We start from the raw sequence: 22554 nt of genomic DNA on the forward strand, positions 1-22554 counted from the left end.
TATGTAAACACAGAAAGACAAAAGTTTGATCTACATCTTGTAGTTCCGGCTATGATTGTGCATTTTAATCACACTGCTTGCATGGTTCTATAATGAGTCGTTAAATTACACTATTTAAAATATGCTGCAGTGGGCTGGTTTTTTCTTACTCTTCTGCGTTATCTGATGAGATACTGCTGATTTGAAGTGCAAGACTGAAGCTGTTTACCCACAATCCATTACTTCATACTTCAAAGTAGGGCTGGGAAATATGACCTCAAATCAATATCACAATTAATTGAACATTTTACCTCGATTACGATTAATGAACGATTATTTCATTTTTGTTTTTTTCCCTCATAGTTCACTGACAGGTTTACTGTAAATATGCTCAACTATTAAAGCTGGGATATTTTTTCTACTGAAAGAGTGCATATCTGATGAACTATTATGTGGTTATTTATTCAATCAAAGCATCGCTTGAAATGAAAACGACACATTTTTGTTTTAAAGTAGAAATCAACTTCTCTAAAACAGTAAATATCTTGCATTTCTTGCAAACAGTTTCTCTGCAGTGTTTACATTTGAAATCTTTTTGTTCTGTGTCGTCTTCCCGGTGTCGTCCAAACGACGGACATTGCTTCCATGTTGCAGATTGGACGAGTCGTCACGTCCCTCTGCCCTGAAATAATTTAAATAATCGACATGGGCAAGATTACGTCGGTTAGAGGTTCTGAATGTTGGTTTCGATTAATTTTCCATCAATTTTCCAGCCCTACTTCAAAACTAATTCAGAAAATAACTGACAAAATAAATATACACCAAAAATCCTTGTGCGTGGTCCTTGAATTATCAATTTCAAGGAGAAGTGTATTTGTAAGTGTATGGTTAATTGGCTGGCGTTAAATCTGAAGTACTAGAAGAAGGTCCCACTCCAACCCTATTTAATATAGATCAACACTTTTATCTGAAAGAATCGGCTATTATTATCAGGACGTATTTAGTGTGGCTGCACGCTCTCTGTTACTTGATGGAGGGTTCCAATTTTATTACATTTTTGTGATCACCACCAACATCATGGTTGATAATAGCCTCCATCTGGTCCCTTCTGTCCTGCACCTCACCCAAGTATTTCCTTGCTGCCTGAGGCCTCCAAGAGGTCACCTAAGACTCTCCTTCAATCAACCTTCTGTCAAATATGACTTCCAGAAGTAATAGCCTCGAGTACTAATCCTGAACTGAGGCATTAATAGATTTGGTTGTATCCTGTATGCGAGAAGCACGTGAGTATCATTCATGGATAATTGGTGCTGAAGGAAAAGGAAAATCAATGAACATGAGTCTCTACTTGCTTCCAGGGTCACAGAGTAATCAGCACCAATGTCATCAGTAGCAAAGGACATGTAGTGAGGTAAAATAGGAGAATGTGGTGGTGGAATCTTAATGAAGCTGGTACATAAGATAAACTTGCCACATTTGGTGGTCTGAGGATGGGTCATATAGTCAACAAATGACTTGTTTGCTTCATTTCTACCTGTCATTATGGCAGCTGGGAAGTGCAAAAGTAAAATACTTTTACCAAAGCTGACAAATGTACATTTTACAAAACAAATTTAAAAGTGGCAGAACACTTTTACGCGTCCCGAAACAAATTTACAAACAACAGAATCTTGCTTGTCTGAAAGGGAATGAAACAAATGCCGTAGTGACCCAGAAGTGATTGAGTGATCGGTCAATACGTTTGTTTTGGTGGAAAGACTGTGTGAAATGTGTTATATGGAGTTCATGCTGATCAAATCTATTTTACGTGTTGTGAAACCTGAGACAGTTATTGCGATTTTGCTTTTCATGTGGGCGGTCTCTGGAATTTTTGAAGGACACACACCAGACGGAAGCTCACTGTGCTCCCTCAATAACTTCTGGGTCACTTCAGGCATTTGGTACAAACAAGGAAACGAAAAAGTGTTTTATGTATGCAATTTTTTTTTGTAAAATGTACAAGAAATAAGTGTTATTCTTTATTTAATCGTGCACTGTGTGCTCTTCTTTTGGCTGTCCTTTCTCTTTGCTGTTGTAACACTGTACATTTCTCTGTTGTGGGAGGAATAAAGGTTTATCTCATCTGGTTTCCATCCCCAGCTCCTGCAACCACATGTCCGATGAGTCCTTGGGTGAGACACTTAACCCCAAGTGGCATGTGAATGGGATTAGTTACTTCTGATGGTCACTTTGCATAGAAACCTCGGCCATCATTGTGTGAATGGGTGTGAATAGGTAGGTGTGACCTGTGGTGTAAAAGCACTTGAATGAAGTGAATAGTCATAGGACAAGAAAAGCGCTACAGAAGCTGAAGTCCCATTTACCATCTTATCTTATCTTATCTTAACAATGTTTTCCAAAATGTGTAAAATTTGTATCAGGCTGTGTAAAAGTGTTTCACTTCCTAGCCACCTTACAGCTGTGCTCATTTCACACTGATGAAGGTCATATGTGTGAAATCAAGGTGAAGGCTAAGTGAGCTAAATGGAATGTGTGACCGCTGTTGAGCCCCGCAAGCCCCTTTATTCTGGGCCACATCTCCAGGAAAGGGCAGCATCTTCCTGATCCCATTTTCATTCTCCTGAGACATCACGGTGATGTCCTCTATGCAAACGATTAATTATATAATCACCTTTGCTTATTCAGCTTCACAGACTATTTTTGCAAAACATATTTAACACAGCCCTCTAAATTTTGTGTTTTCAAGTTCCAACACTGGAAAATAAATGATGATGCTGTTGTTGTAGTAAACAATAGATGACTGATTAAGCTAATGATCATATTTATGTTTGCATTTGGAATAGTTGTGTTCATCAAGAGCCCTATACTGTGAAATAAAGACATGTTTCAATGTTTCCCAGAGTGGAAACAATGAAAAATGTCAATCAAAGCTAATCCCTCTACTAGGAACTCAGCATTCTGTCAATGCTGTGGGTTTCAGTTTTAAAAAAAAAAAAGGTGGAATCAGCACATCTTGACAGCTTTGGATCATGACAGGGCAAAATAGCAACATGCTCAGAAGTCAAAAGAGGAACAAGCTGTGAACACAAGTCATCCAAAAAACATCATGTTTCCCTATAACCACATCAAAGGCAGAGCGTTATAAAGTGATCTGCTTGTGAAAGATTGAAATTAAAACCGAAAGTTGAAAGTTGTAGAGGGGCTAAGAGGACAGCCTGGATGTGACAACCACAACCATCTGACTGGTGTGCACACTAAACATCACTACAGTCTTAAATCCTATGGCCTTCCCACTTATTGGCCATATATTCATTTGAGACCGACAGAATGTAGACTAACCCATTTCATCTTTCTCCACTTCAAGTAGTAAGACGCTGAAAAGGCTTGCTTAGCCGTCAGATCCTGCAAATGAACAGGTGGTGATGGTGTTTGTGTGCTGTCATCTTTAATTCTCTAGCAGTGGAATCCCTTTGAGTAACAAGCATCAAACGCAGCTCAGGCCACCAGGTTAGACTCTCAATGATGCAGACGCATGAAAGACGTAACAGAGACACTCACACAAACACACACACTAACACACTACATAAACAAATAAGGTAACAGACAGCAGTTGCTCGCTCTATGCTTACAGACTCCTCGCAGCATGGCCACTGACTCTTGTCATGTCACACCTTTAACTGCAAGTCGATACAGCTATTGATTCTTTAAGCCAAGTCAACATGCCAGTAAAAAGAAAGAGAAATGCTTCAAACAAGTCTGTAAAGGACTCACTGAGTGAAAGACTGAGCAGTTACAAGAAAACAGCACAAAGCAATGATATCCACCGCCAATAAATTCTACCTCAGTCCTCACCGCAGCACCACAGAATACAGGCTCGGAAGTAAACATGAAGTAGGATCAATGCTTCTCTGCCTCTGAATCCACAACAAACAAAAGTCATGACAGACCGGTATTAGAGCTGAAACAAATTACCACAAAGTTACAAGAAGTTAGACTTTGCTTTGTTTGAAATATTTCCCACATTTAGCTTTAAAATGTATTCTGGAGAAGGAACAAAAATGTTTGTTTTGTTCTCTATGGCTGTCTTTAATGGTGCGGGAGAGCTTTGCACAGTGTGTTTTGGTAACTCATGTCTAACAAACTAATAAAAAAAGATAGATTTTGGGAGAGGAAATCCCTGATTGCCTCAAGTAAATGTCACACTGCTTGAAATCTTTATGCTTCTATATATATTTGGATCCGTTTGGTATTGCCAAAGGTGAGTTGCACAAAAAGAAAATGGAGATTAAGATTGCGGTCTTAAAGTTCACAATTAAAATAATAAGTCATACAATCCAGTCAAATAACATTTTATCATTTACATTTCAGTGCTTTCTTTGTTTGGATGACTTTGTCACAAAATGTCTTTTTAGCGTTCATCATTCATTGTTTCAGCTAACTCTAGCTGCTGCTAACTTTAGCCTTCTGGCTAAAAGTCCTTCATCACCAACTTAGAAAAAATTACACATGGCTTGAGCTGAAACTGTAAGAATGTCGTCATCTTGAGATGTCCGAAATCTGTCCGACAGCTGCACAGATCTAATAAAAAATTGTATTCCTCTCCTGTAGGCCTAAAAACGGAGTTTGAAAAAATAGCAAAAAAAAAAAAAAATGTTAAAAGTTTTGTACTTAAGAGTCAAATTTGATTTGACTTACAGAATCCTGAGATGGGCATCCCTACTGGACAGATTCTGCTCCCTGATGGGCCAAAAAACATAGCAAAGTGGTACTCCATGTTTTACCGAGGGGTCAATCTGAAGGGCAAACTGAGATTATGACATCTACTTTGTTACAGCATATCAGGATAAACCAACCCCCTATAGATGAATATGAATCAGAACAATAAGCCTCTGCTGATTATAGACCCAACCCTCTTGTGCCTCTGCCTTTCCAGAGATATTCTCTGAGCCCTGAAATCGTTCTTGATCAGATTATACAGATTTGTTTCATAATGCATCCAAATCAATGCATGCATAAAGCTACTCTAATGATAACCAGCAGCTTTTGGATAGTTTATGTGACATCATCTGCTTTAAATTTAAAAAAGAAAAAATACTATTTGGCCTATAGTAATTGAATTTTTGCACATACCACATGCACCCTGCATAAAACAGACTAGTTAATGTCTCTGAAGAAAGAAACACCTGCATTCCATTGATGACAGACGTCTGGAATAACCACAAATCGACACCCAGATAAATGCAATAGCCTATATTGAATAGATAAGAGATGACACCAGAATATTAAATCTGAGTCGCAGATTTGCAGGGAATGAGAGAGACCAGTCATTTAGCCTGCTGACCACCCAGCATCCACAAACACGACCTCCACAACAAGGTGAATTGAGACAAGGGGCATGCTGGTCCCCACTGACCTGAATCGTGCAGGTGTACTCCGAGTCGTCCAGCAGCCTCACGGTGCAGTTGCATTCCCTGTCCAGACTCCTGATGCTGCTGCTCATCAGTCGGCTCAGCATCTTCTCGGTCGTCTGTGTGTGGGACCGGGAGACTGAACATGCATACAAGTTTGATCCTGTGTGACGTTAACGACGTCCCTGCTCTGTGGTCCAACACCTGGTTAACGGCAACAGCGACAGTGCGAAGTGGCGGCGGTGGTGCATCGTTTAGTCAGTGTGTCCCAGGTAAAGCCACACTGAGTGTTAGTAGAGTCAACGAGGAATGGAAATAGTGCTACTGCTGCTTTCTCTCTGGTCCGGTCAGACTGTCACCCCTCACCACACCTTCTCCCCCCCGTCTCCTTCCCGTTGCCATGCCGCTGTAATGCTGCTGGGCGGGCTCAGGGTGGTGAGTGACGTGTCTGTCAGCCAACAGCGCAGCGGCTGAGATGCTGCCTTCAAAGAAAAAACGACAGGGGCCGAAATTCCGATAGGCTGCTGTGTCGGTCGTGACTGCAGGCACATGGTTGAGAATAATAATCCAGTGGGTGGCTCAGGTATCACAAGTAAAATAGTGGCAGGTATTCCAACATAACTGAAACGACACAGTTTGAAATTAAAGCTTGCTAGCCTACATTCAGAAGTTAAAAGCTAACTTAATTCCGAGCATTACTTAGCTTCCATATGTCTTAATATTCTTCAAAAAAAGGTTTATATGTCAATGGGACATCTGTGTAGTAGGCTAAAACATTAGCCACAGCCTATTTTCCCATTTCACGACTTTTGTTGAACGCGCTTTTGGTTTTACCACGATATTTCCACGGGAACTTGAAGGCAGCACCACATTCACCCTCCACAAGTTTATTTCCTGTTTTGGAATCCTGTACGACTACGTTAAAAATATTTTCACATGTAACTTGAGGATGGATTTGACAACTTTAAGCGTTTTACCGCTAGGCTACATCGTTTAACCAGAGTAAGTTTGTTAGGAGTTGTAGCCTCCTTTTTTTTCAAAACTAACGAAATTTAGAAAGAAAGAAAACTTGTAGGGTATACGCCTATTCACCTCAAATCGACACGGGAGCAGCTCTTTTTTCTTTAATGTAGAATGGTGTAAAAAATACAAATAAAAATGGGTCTGTAGCTGTAGTCAGAATGTATTTCTTGTGGTTGAGTTTCAGCTTCGTGACTTCGTCTCGCTCTTGTGGTGATTTATAGCAAAGACAATCAAGGAGGGTGGGAAACCTTCAGTGTAAAACAGAGCCATGGTTTTCTTTGTTTTGTTTATTGTCTTAAATTTAGCTCATTTACCTAAAATAAAGAACTTATACAGCAAATAATAAGATTTATACTACACGGTTAAAAATGCAACTCATCTGCCGTGACATTGTCTCGCAATGCCGTGACCCGGATTCGAACCGGGGTTGCTGCGGCCACAACGCAGAGTACTAACCACTATACGATCACGGCGAGCTACGATGAGCTGCTGGCTTTCACTGCTTCCAAACGTGGTATGATGAACGTTCTCGCCTCGGCGGGCTATTGACTTTGTTGTTTTCATGGAAGTCAGCCTGTCCAATCCGTAATATTAGCGTCTATTGTCCAAATTACCGTCTTTATTTTTCTAAATAACTTAACTTGTGATATTCAGGAGATTAAAAAATAATATGTTTCTAATGTACAAAGAGAAATGGTCTGTGGATATATGGTGCAAACCAAAACTAAGAACATACTGTCTCATAAAGGATTGCTACAGCGTATAAATCTATGCTAAGTTTAATTTAACTAAAAGACAAAGATCCCTCTGCGCTCAGCTACGTTCAGTAACATTGCCTTTAGCTGTAGAGACCGGCAGGTTTAATTCCCTTCCAGAGGAAGATCGAGTTTGTTTATTGTGTGAGTTAGGAGAAACTGAAAACGAGATTCACTTTTAGTTTTACTGCCCGATGTATGATGACATCAGGGATGTTCTTTTTAAAAGAATGTATTCAAATTATGTTGATTTCTTTTGGTTAGACGATTATGAAAAACTTGAGTTGTGTCTTAAAAAAGGAACCTTTGTTATAGCAGATTTTGTTTGTAAAGCCTGGGAAAAAGACAGAACATATTGTTTAAGACTAAACTGTGACAGGAGCCGGCGACTTTGTGATGTTATGATTTTTAAATGTGAACCACTGCAACTGAATTCTTTGGTGTCTTATAAGCCCATGAGGGTTGGGCACTTTGTGTGCATGACACGAAAATAAATTAATCATCATCATCCAAACGCTGGAGAAGAACTGATCAAAATAAACCAAAACAGACATCAGACAGGGAAAGATACACTGTGCTGCATTTCACATGAGACTGTTACACAAGGCCAACCTGGCAAACTCAGAGTGATCTGGGTTCCCTTGTTCATGTAACAAAACGTGCTTCAGTTATCTTTGCCTGCTTGTCATCCAATTCCCCTCAATAGTCAATACTTAGCCATTAGATAATAAGCCATAATACGGTCTTGTTCATATACTCCAAATGTAGAAACAAAGCTAAAATAGCCTACCCTTGTAAACTACCCCATGAGCTAATTTTGTCAGAAATTGCAGCAATCAATATGTTCAAGTAACTTTTAAAAATGCAACTCATCTGCCGTGACATTGTCTCGCAATGCCGTGACCCGGATTCGAACCGGGGTTGCTGCGGCCACAACGCAGAGTACTAACCACTATACGATCACGGCGAGCTACGATGAGCTGCTGGCTTGTACGGCGTGTAAATGCGGTGTGACTTACACTCTACCCTCAGGGGGTTGTTGATTCAGTGTTTATTGTTGTAATGAGTCAGCCTGACCAAACCCTGATATTTACAATCTTTTGTCCAAACGTGTGTTTTACCATATACGCTACTGTACAGTGAAAGTGTAGGGCCTATGTTTTTATGATGTAGCGTATTAGCTTTTAACATTTTGATGTACAACATGGGACAAGGTGACCCGGTGGAGTATCTTTGCCAAAAATGAATTTCATCGGTCAATATTCTAGGTATTCCTCAATTAAGTTGTTTTCATCATCACAAATCCTTATTTTGATTTTTACTTTTTGAATAAAAAGTCGCTATAATGCACAACCCGGGTCAAAAATGACCCATATTCATTCCCTATGTGATTTCATGCATGGCTGAGTGTTTCTTTGGAATATTACATTTTAAAAATACATTCATTTAAAAATTATAGCTGGTATTCATTAAATATCTTGTTAGTGATTACCACAAATCATTACTGTCATTTTTCCTTTCATACTTTTTGAAGAAATATAGTTTTTATATTTTCTCCTCAATTTTACATACATGGGTCAGAAATGACCCGTATGTATTCACTATGGAATTTGATAGGAACTTTTGATATTTGGAAACATATGCACTTAGGAACCTATTTACTGTGGACTACTATTCACCTGCCACACATTTCACAACTCAACGCGGCTGCTTTTGAACATCTGATGCATGTAAATTTCATTTTACAATTTGACCTAAGAAAATAGTTGATATCTTGTGAAAGATAACTCTACTTGAACATTAGGTTAAGGTTACATTGACATCCATTAATAGTGAAAAAGAGAAATATGTCCAATAATATTAGATAGCTAGCTGTTGACATTTTTCCTATCTTTCATAGTGTGTATTTTATTTTCAAATACCATTGTGAGAAATGTAGGCCTATTTATTTAAAAGCAAAAGAGTAGTATGCAATTAGAATACAATACAATACATAATGCACTCAGTTTATTTTAGTGTAAGAATGGTTGAGTAAATTGACCTTTATTCTGTTTTGTTTCTAATCAGGTCGCAACATCATATGGTCACCTTCTTCACCTGTGTCCCTCTGGCTGAGAAGCTACTTCAGAAGAACCTGACCAGATACAAACGCGTCAAGGGGAAAGCCCAGAAAACATCACATCCGTTTCACACTGAGGGGGTACCAAACCACTAGACACAATGCTGAAGGGCTGCTGTGTCCCCTTTGTCACTACAAATAAACTGAGAAATCAAAATCTAAAGTTTTAGATTTTACCCAACCGAAGCACAGAGCCGGGTAGGAGAGCTGGGAGGCGGGAGGACGAGCTTGGTCGCCAGTGGGATACAATTCAAACACCTGTAGGCCTAGATCAGCACTGCAGCACTGCAGCACAGTTAACTTTAATGTTATTTTCACCTTATCTAAACAGTGTTAGACTTTTCAGGGGGACCATGTAGGTAGGGTTATTAGTTAAAAGCCAAGTGAAATACACGTTTTGCAAACTAAGCTTTCTTCACAACATTTTTCAACCGTTAAAGGGATACACCTGTTGAAACATGAATCTGTATTGATATTGGGTCATATATGTAGTAGAAATTTGAAATCAATTTTGGTTGGTGCCTTCTTGGCCGAGAAAAGGCAGAAAGTGTCTTTTTGGCTCATGTGGATGAAAGACACCAAATCCCAGAATGCACAGCATCGCAGGCCACTCCCACTAAGGTCCTCTATTTCAGAATCAGAAATACTTTATTAATCCCAGCGGGAAATTCGATCGTTACAGTTTCTCCAAAATATACAATATAGCAGTAGAAATATAGTAACAAAAACATTTACAGACATATTTACTTCAACACATGAGGCCGTTTCCTCAACTGATTCCAAGATTTCTTCCAGAATTGATCTTGGAAATTCCTGGCAGAAAACAGACTCTATGTCTGTGTCCATAGGCAAACAGTGAGAGCACCGACACTACCAGTCCGCCCCAGCTCGAGCCGGCCCCGGCTCCTCGTCCTCACCGCCGTCGAAAATATGAGGAACTAGCGTTGTAGTTTCACACCGCTAACCGCAACAGCTTCCAGTGACGCAATATGATGATATCTGCGTCACTGGAAGCTCCTTTTCAGACTTAGAAATACAAAGATTTCCCATCTCAGGGGAAAATGAGGGCGGGATGCACGACCATTCAAAAATACTGCCAGTTTACTACTGATACAAAGCTTAATACAAATGAGTGAAGTATCCCTTTAACCAATATACAATCTTAGCCTAATGAGCAGTTGCATGGGATTAACTAAAACGTGCTATTTTATTCAATGTTAATGATTTTCTGGTACAGTGTAACTGATATTTTAAGTGTAATTGATCACATCTATAACATGTGATATTGTCTCTTTTTGGGTGATTCAACCAGGTAGAAAAAGATATCTGGGAATTCAGGGCGTTTAGTTGGATCATTGTCCAGATTTTTAAACCGTATTGGACAACAATTTCAATACAGTATTTCTTTGTCAATCGACAGTAATGTATCAGTGTGTGACATGACAGCTTGTAAACGCTAGCATTAGAGTTTAAAATCTGTGTGTTTGTATTATTGGTGGCAGGGGGAAAGGATTATTTTCCCCGACAGGCAACCTGCCCTAACTCTGACCCGACGCCAACTGTACCTATTGTTGAGATCTCTTTGCCAGAACAAGCCAGACATACAGCCTGTCATGAAGTCATCCTAAAGGACAGATATACAAGCTCAGAATTTGGATTCAATGGCAGCATGACAGCTAGCTATGTGCTGAAGAAGGTAAAGGCTGTTGTCCCCCTGAGCACCATGCATGATAACAAGGCAGTGGATGACAACAGTGTGAAGAAGAAACATGAAGTGATCCAGCACTGTGACAAAAGAAGTGGACTCAATGGATCAGGTGGTACGCACCTACTTGTGTATGCGGAGATCACAAAGATGGCCCATGGTGCTTCACTGCTCAACACCCTTCATACATGGGTGGTGTGACCAATGCACGGCGGCTATTCATGAAGGATCTTGGCAAAGCTGGTCATAAACGTATTAAGAGACGCATGGAGGGTAGGCCCCATCTCCAAAAGCATATCACAGAGTCAAAGAGAAAGTGTGGGCTAAAACAACTAAACAAAGTCACTACCCAGCCACAGGAGACATCAGACAGGAGGGCAGTTCAATAACAGTGATATTGTTTGTTATGTGTGACAAAGTGACAAATAAACATATTTCAAACATTAACTGTACTATAAAAATAATTAATTTAATAACATTATAATTTTAATATGTCTTTAAATCACACTTGCCTACACAGGTCATTTTTGACCCATGTATGTAAACTCGATGAAATGATACAAAAACTATTTTTCTTCATGAAGTCAGAAAACAAGAATAAAAAATAAGGATTTGTGTGAAATCAAAATCCAGATATTTAATGAATACCTGGATTATGATAAAATACGTTCACTTAAAAATGATAGCAAAGAAACACTCGGCCATGCATGAAATAACATAGGGATTGAATGCGGGTCATTTTGACCCATGTTGTGCATTAGAGGGGGTAGGCATAGCTTGTGTATCAAAGGGTTAACAAGGAAGACAATTCTCGTTTTTAAAATAAACTAATTGTCCGTTTTAAACTATTTATTAATTTGGCAGCTGAGGCTCAGAGCCAATTCTTGACTTCTTCTGCCCTTCAGTCCTTGAGCAAGTCACTGCAGTGTACCCTATACCTCATGCTGGATAACTAAGCCCAAAGTAGCCTAAGAGAAAAAAGGTCCACTTGATCAATGTTCAGTCTCTGTAGGGTGGGAGGGTGGTGGGTACAGCAGACAGAACATTACGCAAAAAGGACGAATCAGAAGTGGCTGACAAAGCAACAGAGTTTGATGCTAAACTAAAAAATGTTGCCTTTATATCAGTGACTGGTGTTATTGAACATATTCACAGTACCAACCAGTGAGTGGTAAAGAACATTACAAGCAGAAGCATAAAGCAGTTTCACTGCCTGCAAGGAAATCACACCGGTTGCACAACATAATGGTCATAATCCCTGCAGGCTTGCTGTGAAATGCATATAACCTTCCGCTTACACATAGCTTGCCCTGACTGCTCACAGAAATTATGGCAAGGCAAGGCAGGATTATTTATATAGCAAATTTCAGCAACAAGGCGATTCAAAGTGCTTCACACAAAACATTAAAGCATCACAACAAAGGGAAAAATAAAGAGTTTTATGTAGGCTACAAATATGTTAAACTCCACCACCTACATATGCTTATCAAGATGGATGCAGGATGTAACATAGGAGAAATAGATAAATGTGAGGTCTCCAGGGAGGGAAGTTTAGCCAAAACATTAATAATTCCCATGCACTAAGAAAAAATAATGCATGATTTAACTTTGATGTGTAACCAAAATGACATCTCCAAAATGACATATAATGTTAAAAGTGTAACAGGAGACTTTAAGCAAACAAAGTCCATACAGAAAACATCATCTAACTTAAACTCTATTTTGTTAAGGTTCACCAGATGTGCTCTTTTAAGTAGGCCTATAGGCCTTGTTCTACACTTACTGTCATAGAATAACTGATCCAAATAAACCAAAAACAAGTAGGCTAGACATCAGAGAGGGAATGGTACACTGTGCTGGCTGAATCTGATAAGAGTTCAACAATCAAACTCAAAATGTTCTGGGTTCCCTTGTCAATGTTTATAACAAAACGTGCTTCAGTCATCTTTGCCTGCTTGTCATCCAATTCCCCTCAATAGTCAATGCTAAAAAAACAAAAACATAATACGGTCTTGTTCATATACTCCAAATGTAGAAACAAAGCTCAAATAGCCTACCCTTGTAAACTACCCCATGAGCTCATTTTATCATTACAGCAATCAATATGTTCAAGTAACTTTTAAAAATGCAACTCATCTGCCGTGACATTGTCTCGCAATGCCGTGACCCGGATTCGAACCGGGGTTGCTGCGGCCACAACGCAGAGTACTAACCACTATACGATCACGGCGAGCTACGATGAGCTGCTGGCTTCAGTGGCGTCCAAATGTGGTGTGACTTACACTCTATCCTCAGTGGGTTGTTTATTGTTGTAATGAGTCAGCCTGACCAAACCCTGATATTTACAATATTTTGTCCAAAAGTGTGTTTCATTGTTGGCCTACGCTATTTTACAGTGAAAGTGTAGGGCCTATGTTTTTATGATGTAGCGTATTAGCTTTTAATAACGAAGACAATTCTCGTTTTTAAAACAAACTAGCCTAATTGTCCGTTTTAAACCTTTTATTAATGTGGCAGCTGAGGCTCAGAGCCAATTCTTGACTTCTTCTGCCCTCCAGTCCTTGAGTAAGTCACTGCAGTGTACCTATTGCTACCTCATGCTGGACAACTCCTAACTAGGTAAGCCCAAAGTAGAAAAAAAGTTCCACTCGATCAATGTTCACTTCAGCACTTTAAGACAAGATAATCCTTTATTTATCCCACAACGGGGAAATTTACAGTGTTTACAGCAGCAAAGAGCGAAGATTGCAAACAGAAAGTGAACACAGTACAATTTAAATAAAAAATGAAAAATGTACAAAAAATAGATAGATACTAAAAAATAGATTTAAAAAAAATAAAAAATAAAAAAAATAGATCAGCTGAGCTGCAGTTTTGACAAAAATGTAGTCAGAATATTCCGTGTAACACAGACATGCACACAGTGCACATAAAGTATAACACGTTACTGCACAAAGTGGATTTGGTAAATATAATATAACATTAATATAACATTAATATAACATTATTAACTTGTGACATATTGCCAACGTTTAATTTTCGATGAAGCTCTATTTGTCAGGCCATGTGCTATCAAGGAGACATCTACAGTGCACAGTGTGTTGTAATCTCTTAAAACCCAGCTAAAAGGTTTGCTTCTAATATTGTTGGATATCTGCCTTTTTCATTTACCTTCTTGTGGACTCCAAGCGCCGACATAATAGTCAATACTAATAAAAGCCATAATACGGTGTTGTTCATAATGCTATCTAATGTAGAAAAAAAGCGTAAATACCATAGTAAATTACCCCATGAGCTGATTTTATCATTACAGCAATCAATATGTTCAAGCAACTTTTAAAAATGCAACTCATCTGCCGTGACATTGTCTCGCAATGCCGTGACCCGGATTCGAACCGGGGTTGCTGCGGCCACAACGCAGAGTACTAACCACTATACGATCACGGCGAGCTACGATGAGCTGCTGGCTCCCACGTCGTCGAAACGTGGTATGATGAACGCTCTACCGTCAGTGAGCTTGTTAGCAGCTGATTTGTAGTTTCTAGACTACTTGATGCCACCAACCATGAAGACCATTCAAATCAAATAAAGGGCACAAACCTGCACATTTTTTTTTAGCAGACTTAATTTTCCCCGCGCACTTCTTTACTCATGAACAGAGGTTGGTTTATAGACTAGGCTACTTTATGGTTACAGCTGTGTGAATTTACAGATTTCCCGAGGGCTCCCCTTGAAGCACCGCGGAACAAGAGCAAAGCGTTCATCATTTAAAACGTATAATTGGTATAATGGACAAAATAAATATACTTATCGTGTCAGTATTGCAATACTTTTGATTATTTGCCCTTTAGGGACACCTAGTGTACAAAGTGACAAACTGCTAGGCTACATGTGCAGCTCGTCTCTTGATTGGCTGCTTCTTTTGCAGACGTAGTTCAGTTTCCGGTTTTGTAACACTGGCAACGCGTGAGTTATGAAAGAGGAGTTTTTCAATACACATTGTACCGAACCAGCGTCTGTTTGACTCCTTTACGCCACAATCAAGGTACGAATTTGCTTTAAAAATGGTTTATTGTTTTAGAAAAACTTGTGCACTAAAGTTATTCTTTTGTGAGTTTATTTTTTCATCCTGTGTTCACAAAAGTATGCATTGTTTTAGTCATATTTACGTGTATAAAATAATGCATGCATTTAAGAAGATGTTCACAATTTGATATACACATAACAAAATACTGATCTGAATTTGCCACATTTTAAACATTCACACTTTTCTTAACCTTTTGTGAGACTATAATAGCTCATAGCACAAAGCTCTGTATATATATATTTATTTCTTGTTTACTGCACATAGTTCTGTTTACATCTGCTTACATATGTTTACATCTGACAGTCCGATCACTGTCCACTTATATGTACTCTTTTATATTTTGTATTTTTAAGTTAAGTCTAAGCTTTAAGTTGTATTTAAATTGACACTTTATATTTAGGTTTAAATAAAGTTTTTTGAATTGAATTGAATTGAATGAAAACCTTTGTGTACACCAAGCTCAGTATATCTGCACATAACTATTCCCATACACTACATGAAGAGGGAATATTGTCATAAAGACACATCTATAATCCACATGTTCACTTGTTCACAGGTATGGCTCATATATGCATTCATTGGTTCCGTAAGGGACTCAGGCTGCATGACAACCCAGCACTGATAGCAGCTCTGAGGGACTGTAAGGAGCTCTACCCTGTGTTCATCCTCGACCCATACCTCCATAACAAGACTTCTGTGGGCATAAACCGCTGGAGATTCCTTATTGGAGCCCTCAAAGACCTGGACTGCAGCCTCAGGAAGCTCAACTCCAGGTAGGGATAAAGAGGCCACAGTTTTAGGAAATAAGAAACGTATAAAAAAAAAAGTTGCTATTGCCATTTGGGCACCTGAAGGAAAGCAATTACATGGGTCAAGAAGAACTGGTCATTGATATTTCGTCACTATTCTGTGTCTTCCATTCTCAGGCTGTTTGTTTTGAGGGGGAAGCCTGAGGATGTGTTCCCAAAGCTGTTCAACCAATGGAAAGTAACAAAGATGACCTACGAGTTCGACACAGAGCCCTACAGTTTGAGCCGGGACAAAACGGTGACCACACTGGCCAAAGACCATGGAGTGGAAGTCATATACAAAATCTCACACACTCTGTATGATATAGAAAGGTATACATCTCGATGAACACTTGTGTTTTCTTACAGTTTTACTCAAACCACGTACAGCTGTAATTTCTAATTTCTAATACTTCATTTTTTAATTGTCTTTCATGTTTTCTTAGGATAATTGAGGAAAACAATGGGAAGGCCCCCCTAACTTACACCCGTATGCAGGCAATCGTAAAGACCCTCGGCCCCCCAAAAAGACCAATCTCTGCTCCAACCGTTGAAGATATGAAAGGTACTACAATAAACACTCAAGAAGTCCCTCACGGTATAGAGGGTGTAAGAAGATTTTTAAATGTTGAAAAGTGAATGAAAATGTAATGAAATGAATCACTCCTGTCACAGATGTGAAGACCCCTTCTTTTAAAAAGCATGGGGAGGAATATGGGCTCCCTACTCTTGAGGAGCTCGGTCACAACACCTCAGCTCTATTTGAGGAGAAGTTCCCAGGAGGAGAACAGGAGGCACTGAGGAGTTTAGATGAACATATGCAAAGAACGGTATTTATCCCGTTTATATGATGAAGGGTGTGAACTATCAAGACATCTTCTAGACACATTCTTAAATCAAATCTAACATGAAGGAGAATAGTATTAAACCAACATCCAAACAAGGACAAATATAAAACATACTCTATATTCTACCCCTGGTTTACACTCACATGTTTTCTTACATGCAGGGTTGGGTGTGTGGCTTTGAGAAGCCGCAGACTTCTCCAAACTCTCTGAGCCCGAGCACCACTGTTCTCAGTCCACATGTGACGTTTGGCTGCCTGTCTGCACGCACCTTCTGGTGGAGGCTGACAGACGTTTATCAGGGGGTGAGTGACACCGACACCATCACGATTCTGTAGGTAGTGGGGTATGTTATACAAGCAATGTGCTCATTTTAACTAAAGAAACAATGGGATAAATGTTTGAACATTTACAGCGTTATGCATCGTCCTAACTTTGAATCGCTGTTAAAGTTTGTCTCTTTGACTCTGTGTTTGTATGTGATACCTTACAGAAGAAGCACTCGGATCCTCCAGTGTCCCTACATGGTCAGCTACTGTGGAGAGAGTTCTTCTACACAGCGAGTGTGGGGGTCCCAAACTTTAACAAGATGGAGGGCAACCCTGTTTGTACACAGGTGGATTGGGACACAAATCCAGAATATCTTGCTGCATGGAGAGAGGTATTAAATTCCTAAAAAAAAAAGAATGATGTTAACGACCAAAACGATGACAAATGATGCTGCAGGATGGTTTTCAGTCACTGTTAATTAAAGATTGTCTCATTTTCTGTGTCACAACTGTTGCCTGTCATCTTCAATCTTCTGCATTTCCCTAAAGGCTCAGACTGGTTTCCCCTTCATTGACGCCATCATGACTCAGCTAAGGCAGGAGGGCTGGATCCACCACCTGGCCAGACATGCTGTTGCTTGTTTTCTCACCAGGGGAGACCTGTGGATCAACTGGGAAGAGGGGCAGAAGGTGTGCAAACAGCCTCGACATTATGGTGACTTTAGAGAAAGAAAAAATATAACGTTGTCTTACAAAAGCACAAAAGTCAACAAGGCACATGTAACGTGTCTAAGTAGCTTTTAGACTGTATATGTGCTCTAGCTGTTTTCCATCTTTAAAAGTACTTTGTAGATGTTGCAATCCCTAACACTACAAATAATCAGGGCAATAAGGTAATAACCAATGTCAACATTATCTTAGACTATCTTAACTGGGAACTCCTTGCATTGTGGGTAAAATAGGTATCAGGACTTTGCAGAGCAGAAGAATGCAAAGAATCAAAATAAGGATGTCTTTTGTTCTGCCGCATTAATTTTGACTGTTTTTGTGTAGCTGTCCATCATGAATTATATTTCAGTAAGGACCACTTTTTTAAAGAAAAAAGACTGTATTGCAATTATTAATATTTGCTGGTATGGCTCGACATGCTTACGTGGAAAGCATTAGGCAGGAACAGCACACATTCCTGCCCTTCCCGTGCATACAAGGAAAGCTTGTAAGGCAGGAAGATAAGCAGCAAAACCCCCCAACAGATCATGCATCAATGACAACAGCATGACAATGATTTATCAGAACAGCCTAAAAGGAGGAGAGTTGCGAATGCGGCTTTCGGAGGGACAGCAAAGAGTAGGCAGCTAGAGCAGTTTGAATAAGGCGGCTACTACTATTTGGCCAATAGGGTGCTTTGAAGCAAATCAGCTGGCCATCAGCTGATGAGGTTAGTGTGACTCTGTTCCCTGCCTGAACTAACGCTACACTCAATTTGTGTGTATTGCTGAACCTGTGAGGCACTCCTCTAAAGTTTTGTTGACTTGCTCCTAAAGGTGTTTGAGGAGCTTTTACTGGATGGTGACTGGGCTCTGAACGCTGGAAACTGGCAGTGGCTCTCAGCAAGCACATTCTTTCACCAGTACTTCAGGGTCTACTCCCCTGTGGCATTTGGCAAGAAGACGGACAAAAACGGAGACTATATCAAGTAAGATCATAAAGCTGTTTGGCTAAAGTAAGCAGGATGATGATGTGTGTGTGTTATACGAAATAACTTTACCTGTACTCTACTTCTAAAGAAAGTACCTTCCTCTTCTGAAGAAGTTTCCAGCCGCGTACATCTATGAGCCGTGGAAAGCGCCACACAGTGTCCAGCAGGCAGCAGGATGCATTGTGGGGAAAGATTACCCACGTCCTTTAGTAGAGCATGAAGTGATCAGCAAGAAGAACATCCAGAGGATGAAGTTGGCTTATGCAAAGAGATCAGCAGATTCTGAATCACCCAGCAAAAAGCAAGGTATGGCAAACAATAATGAACTTTTATTTTCCTTGATGTGCAGTAATACATGTTTACAGCAAATCCTGCAATGAAGATATCGTTCTTATTGTTTTCTCTAGGTGTAAAACGCAAGCAGCCATCAGTCGCCGATTTGATGAAGAAAAAAGAGAAAAAAAAGTAATATTTGCACAAGTTCAAGCAGAATAATGCAACATAAGACTTGAAAACTGAACACCTCTCTTCACTGAAGTTCTGGCTGGACTGGAAACTAAAGTGTTTTTTATTCTAATCTGTACAGGCAGCAGACTGTCGCTTCTTTTCTATTCAGACTGTCATTAAAAGCATTTTCAATGGCAAGTAGTGTTTTTACTTTTACTGTATAGAGATTCATCTTTAAAAAGTAATACAAGTATAAGCATGATGTTGTGATTTGGTTGAAAGTCTTGAGTTTGTATGGAGACAGAATGTATGCTTTATATGTAAGAATGTTACTGTTTTTATAAATATATTACTGTAACATCCCAGAAATGTTTTATTTTCTGGGGTGTTGGCAAACCTCACTGGTGTCACAGTGTTTCAATCTAAATAAAGAGAGATAAAAAAAAAGGTTCCGGATATTAACAGGTGTGATGAAATGCCCGGTGTATCAGTGTTAATGGAAAACCTGATTTTTCCTTCTGTGCAGTGAAACCTCAATATGAAGATCTGTTTCTGCATCACAGATAACTGAATGGCCAAATTCAACCAAAGCTTTTACTTTCATTGTAATGAGTCCACATTTACCACTAGAGGTTGCTGTTGTTCTACCGGTAGAAAAAAATCTTATCTCGTTGTTGTGTTACACTGTAGAATGTATTGACAGAATATGTCTAGTCAAAAAGGCATTAAACCTACATGTTCAGTTGTAGATGATCATCATTAGACGGTACTATAACTGCAGCAAAGGAGCCAAATACAGCAAGGCTGATGAATCTAATGAAGTCTAAAGTGGAATTTTTATTTTAAAATGAAAGTTTAAATGTATCCCAAAGATGTATTAATTCAAATGAAAGTGTCTTAATTTTCTGCTTTTAACTTCGAAGCCTTTTAATTTCTTAAACATGAACTGAAAAACAAGAGTTTTCCCATGAAAAATAAAGCCATCAGCTCCTGTTTGACTGGAAGTGTGATGCAAAATAAACTGAGGCCCCATTAATCCTGTATGTTTACAGTCCGTGCATATGATTGGCTGAATGCGAATGTGAGCAGTGGCGTGTCACATAAAGTGTGTGACAGGTTTTGGGCCACACAGCTGTCCTTGGAGGTCAAGTCTTCTCCTGTTTCTGCTTCCTTGGATCTGACACTGGTGTGAATATCCAGAAGGTGATGTCACAACCTCAGCAGCGGGCCAGACGGGCTGTACAAAGCCAAGCTCAGTTTCCACAGAGACCTGTCAAACATGAAAACACTCTGGTGTCCAACTGCATGCGTGAGGGGGGCTGTCTGGGGGTACACTTGGCACAAGACCAGTCTCCCATAATTCTAACAAGCAAGCAAAACAGGTCTGACTGCGCTTAAATGATATTCAAATAATAAGTATGATTTATTTGATAATTAGTAGCATATAATGTAAGCCTAAGGTCTTCAAGTCAGTATTCAAGTGTATACTCTGCAACCTTTTTTACCCATGCAAGGTCAGCCCCAGCCCATATAAGTGTCACTAATCTGTGAATAAAAAAACAACCTGGTTTGTGACCCGCGCCCTGACTGTCTGTGTCGGCACGCCATCATTCAAACCGTCTTTGATCTGTTGCGGTTATATTCAAGTTGGATTGGAATAGCGTGTTCCCCCTGCGGCTGGTGTTTCATGTAACTTTCATAGTTGTGATCTCAGGAGTTTATTTGCTCCCCAGGCAGCTAAATCAAACACTTAATTCACACTTTCTACGATATCAAAATTGTTGGTTTGAAGACTTAAGAAGGCTTAGCTGATGTGTTTATTCTTAAAACAACTATTACTAGGGCAAAGTTCTTTTCTACGTTCAAGAGAAGCATCATTTGAGAGACATTTCTTTTCACTATACTAATATATAGTATAATAACAATGAGCCCTATTGTTGAATTTGCCAACAGAGCAAACAAGAGGGAACTCTCAGTGATGGCTAGAGCTCACTGCTGTAAAGTACCAGATTGCTTTTTCAAACTCACCACGTCATAAAACATTTTCCGAAGGTAATCACAACCCCAGTGGACATGTCCATGTTGTCTCCATGATCCAAGTTTAAATGTTGGCAGACAGATAGCAGAGACTCTCTGAGCTCGGCCATTTAGGCTGGTGAGGAGGGACAGAGAGCAGAATGTTCAGAACAATAATGATGCAGTTAAACTGTGCAGAAAAATGTTTTTTTATTTGGGATGACATTGTTGGTTCATGGTCATAATGGTTTGTTGGAGGCTGAATGCAGGTGTTCTCTTGATGCAGATTGTGTTGATTCCTGCCAAGACTTCATGTTTTTCTGTTTTATATGTACTCAGAGTCAGACTATAACTGGAGGGTGAGATGAAGTAAAGTCGTTACAAATACACATGAACCTAAAGGAGACAAAGGGACAGCTGACACACATCTGCACACATCCTTAGTAACAACAGTTCAATGACTAAGGCAAAGCATACCCTCGATTATTCCCAATTATATTTGCAAAAGTCAGATAATGACTTGAACAAAGCCAGAGGTAGTGGTCTCAGTGATCATCATCTGCACTCCCTATAAATCTGCCACACTAAGCCACAACAGGATTAAGACAAGTTCTATACATAGCAAAGCATGAGGCAATTGGCATGCAATGTTGAAATCTTAACCCCAACAGACCCTGTCTGAACGCAGATATTGAGAGGAATTGTTTTTTAGAAAATCAAATGAATGATGATTTGTTTTTGGGGAAAAGGGGGCATAACACTTCATGAAAATCTCATCTGGTTGTCTGTCGAAGTCGTAACATCTGAAGAATCTTGAATAATTTGCCTTCTTTGTATGAGCAGGGACACAGGTCTCCTCCATTTCTTTATTACTGTCTATTTGTGTACCTTGACATGGGTCGGCATTAGGAAATCCCCATGAAACAGGAAGAGTCACCCGACAGTCACCCGCCTTCTGCAGTGTTTCCTCACCCTGTTGTGCTTTGATCTCCCAGCACACACCCTGTCCAGATAGAATATTCAGACCATGCAGAGGCAACTGTGTTCTCCAGCCTGTCTATGCACCCAGTCACACACATGGCTCTGCAGCCCATACATGTCCATCACTATGGTGTTAATGTGTGTGTGTGTGTGTGTGTGTGCGCGCGCGTTGTATAGGAATTGCTCATTGAAGTCAGTATGAAATGTTACACTGCGTGACCAATTCTTGGAGGTCAAAGATGCCTCATTGTTAAATCTGTCATTTTTCCCCCTATAGAGAATTTACAAGTTGAAGTTTTTTTTAGTCCTGGCTGTTTGGTGAAGTAACTTTATCACCTCCCTTGCAAGAAAAGTTGGGTTTAAAAAGACCATGATGGATGGAACGAAATAATTCAAATAGCGAAACAGAGTTCCTTCAATATGGGCATACGTG

General features: G+C 39.7%; 2 protein-coding genes, 1 long non-coding RNA gene and 4 other non-coding genes across 7 annotated transcripts in view; 2 read left to right on the forward strand and 5 right to left on the reverse strand.

Moving 5' to 3' along the window:
• frmd5b (FERM domain containing 5b) overlaps nt 1-5746 on the reverse strand; it is a 73769-nt gene extending 68023 nt beyond the window's left edge. The window contains exon 1 of the mRNA XM_061040569.1: nt 5393-5746. Within this exon, the coding sequence (XP_060896552.1) occupies nt 5393-5494 (102 nt within the window). The 5' untranslated portion in view covers nt 5495-5746. The remainder of the gene's footprint in view (nt 1-5392) is intronic.
• Nucleotides 5747-6293: 547 nt separating this feature from the next.
• On the forward strand, nt 6294-11436 carry LOC132975798 (uncharacterized). The gene is made up of 2 exons (XR_009673309.1): nt 6294-6389; nt 9233-11436. It is a non-coding gene; the product is annotated as an uncharacterized LOC132975798 (long non-coding RNA).
• On the reverse strand, nt 6812-6883 carry trnah-gug (transfer RNA histidin (anticodon GUG)). The gene has a single exon. It is a non-coding gene; the product is annotated as a tRNA-His (tRNA).
• On the reverse strand, nt 8061-8132 carry trnah-gug (transfer RNA histidin (anticodon GUG)). The gene has a single exon. It is a non-coding gene; the product is annotated as a tRNA-His (tRNA).
• Nucleotides 11437-13147: 1711 nt separating the features above from the next.
• On the reverse strand, nt 13148-13219 carry trnah-gug (transfer RNA histidin (anticodon GUG)). The gene has a single exon. It is a non-coding gene; the product is annotated as a tRNA-His (tRNA).
• A 1145-nt stretch (nt 13220-14364) lies between these two features.
• Nucleotides 14365-14436, reverse strand: trnah-gug (transfer RNA histidin (anticodon GUG)). The gene has a single exon. It is a non-coding gene; the product is annotated as a tRNA-His (tRNA).
• A 486-nt stretch (nt 14437-14922) lies between these two features.
• Nucleotides 14923-19322, forward strand: cry5 (cryptochrome circadian regulator 5). The gene is made up of 11 exons (XM_061040607.1): nt 14923-15034; nt 15633-15849; nt 16003-16197; nt 16311-16429; nt 16540-16694; nt 16874-17014; nt 17203-17370; nt 17528-17668; nt 18523-18674; nt 18766-18983; nt 19085-19322. The coding sequence occupies exons 2-11, from the start codon at nt 15635-15637 to the stop codon at nt 19144-19146; spliced, it is 1566 nt and encodes a 521-aa protein (XP_060896590.1). The 5' UTR covers nt 14923-15034; nt 15633-15634; the 3' UTR covers nt 19147-19322.
• The last annotated feature ends 3232 nt before the right edge of the window (nt 19323-22554 follow it).

Source organism: Labrus mixtus, chromosome 1 (assembly GCF_963584025.1).
Source record: "Labrus mixtus chromosome 1, fLabMix1.1, whole genome shotgun sequence".
Lineage (NCBI taxonomy): Eukaryota > Metazoa > Chordata > Actinopteri > Labriformes > Labridae > Labrus > Labrus mixtus.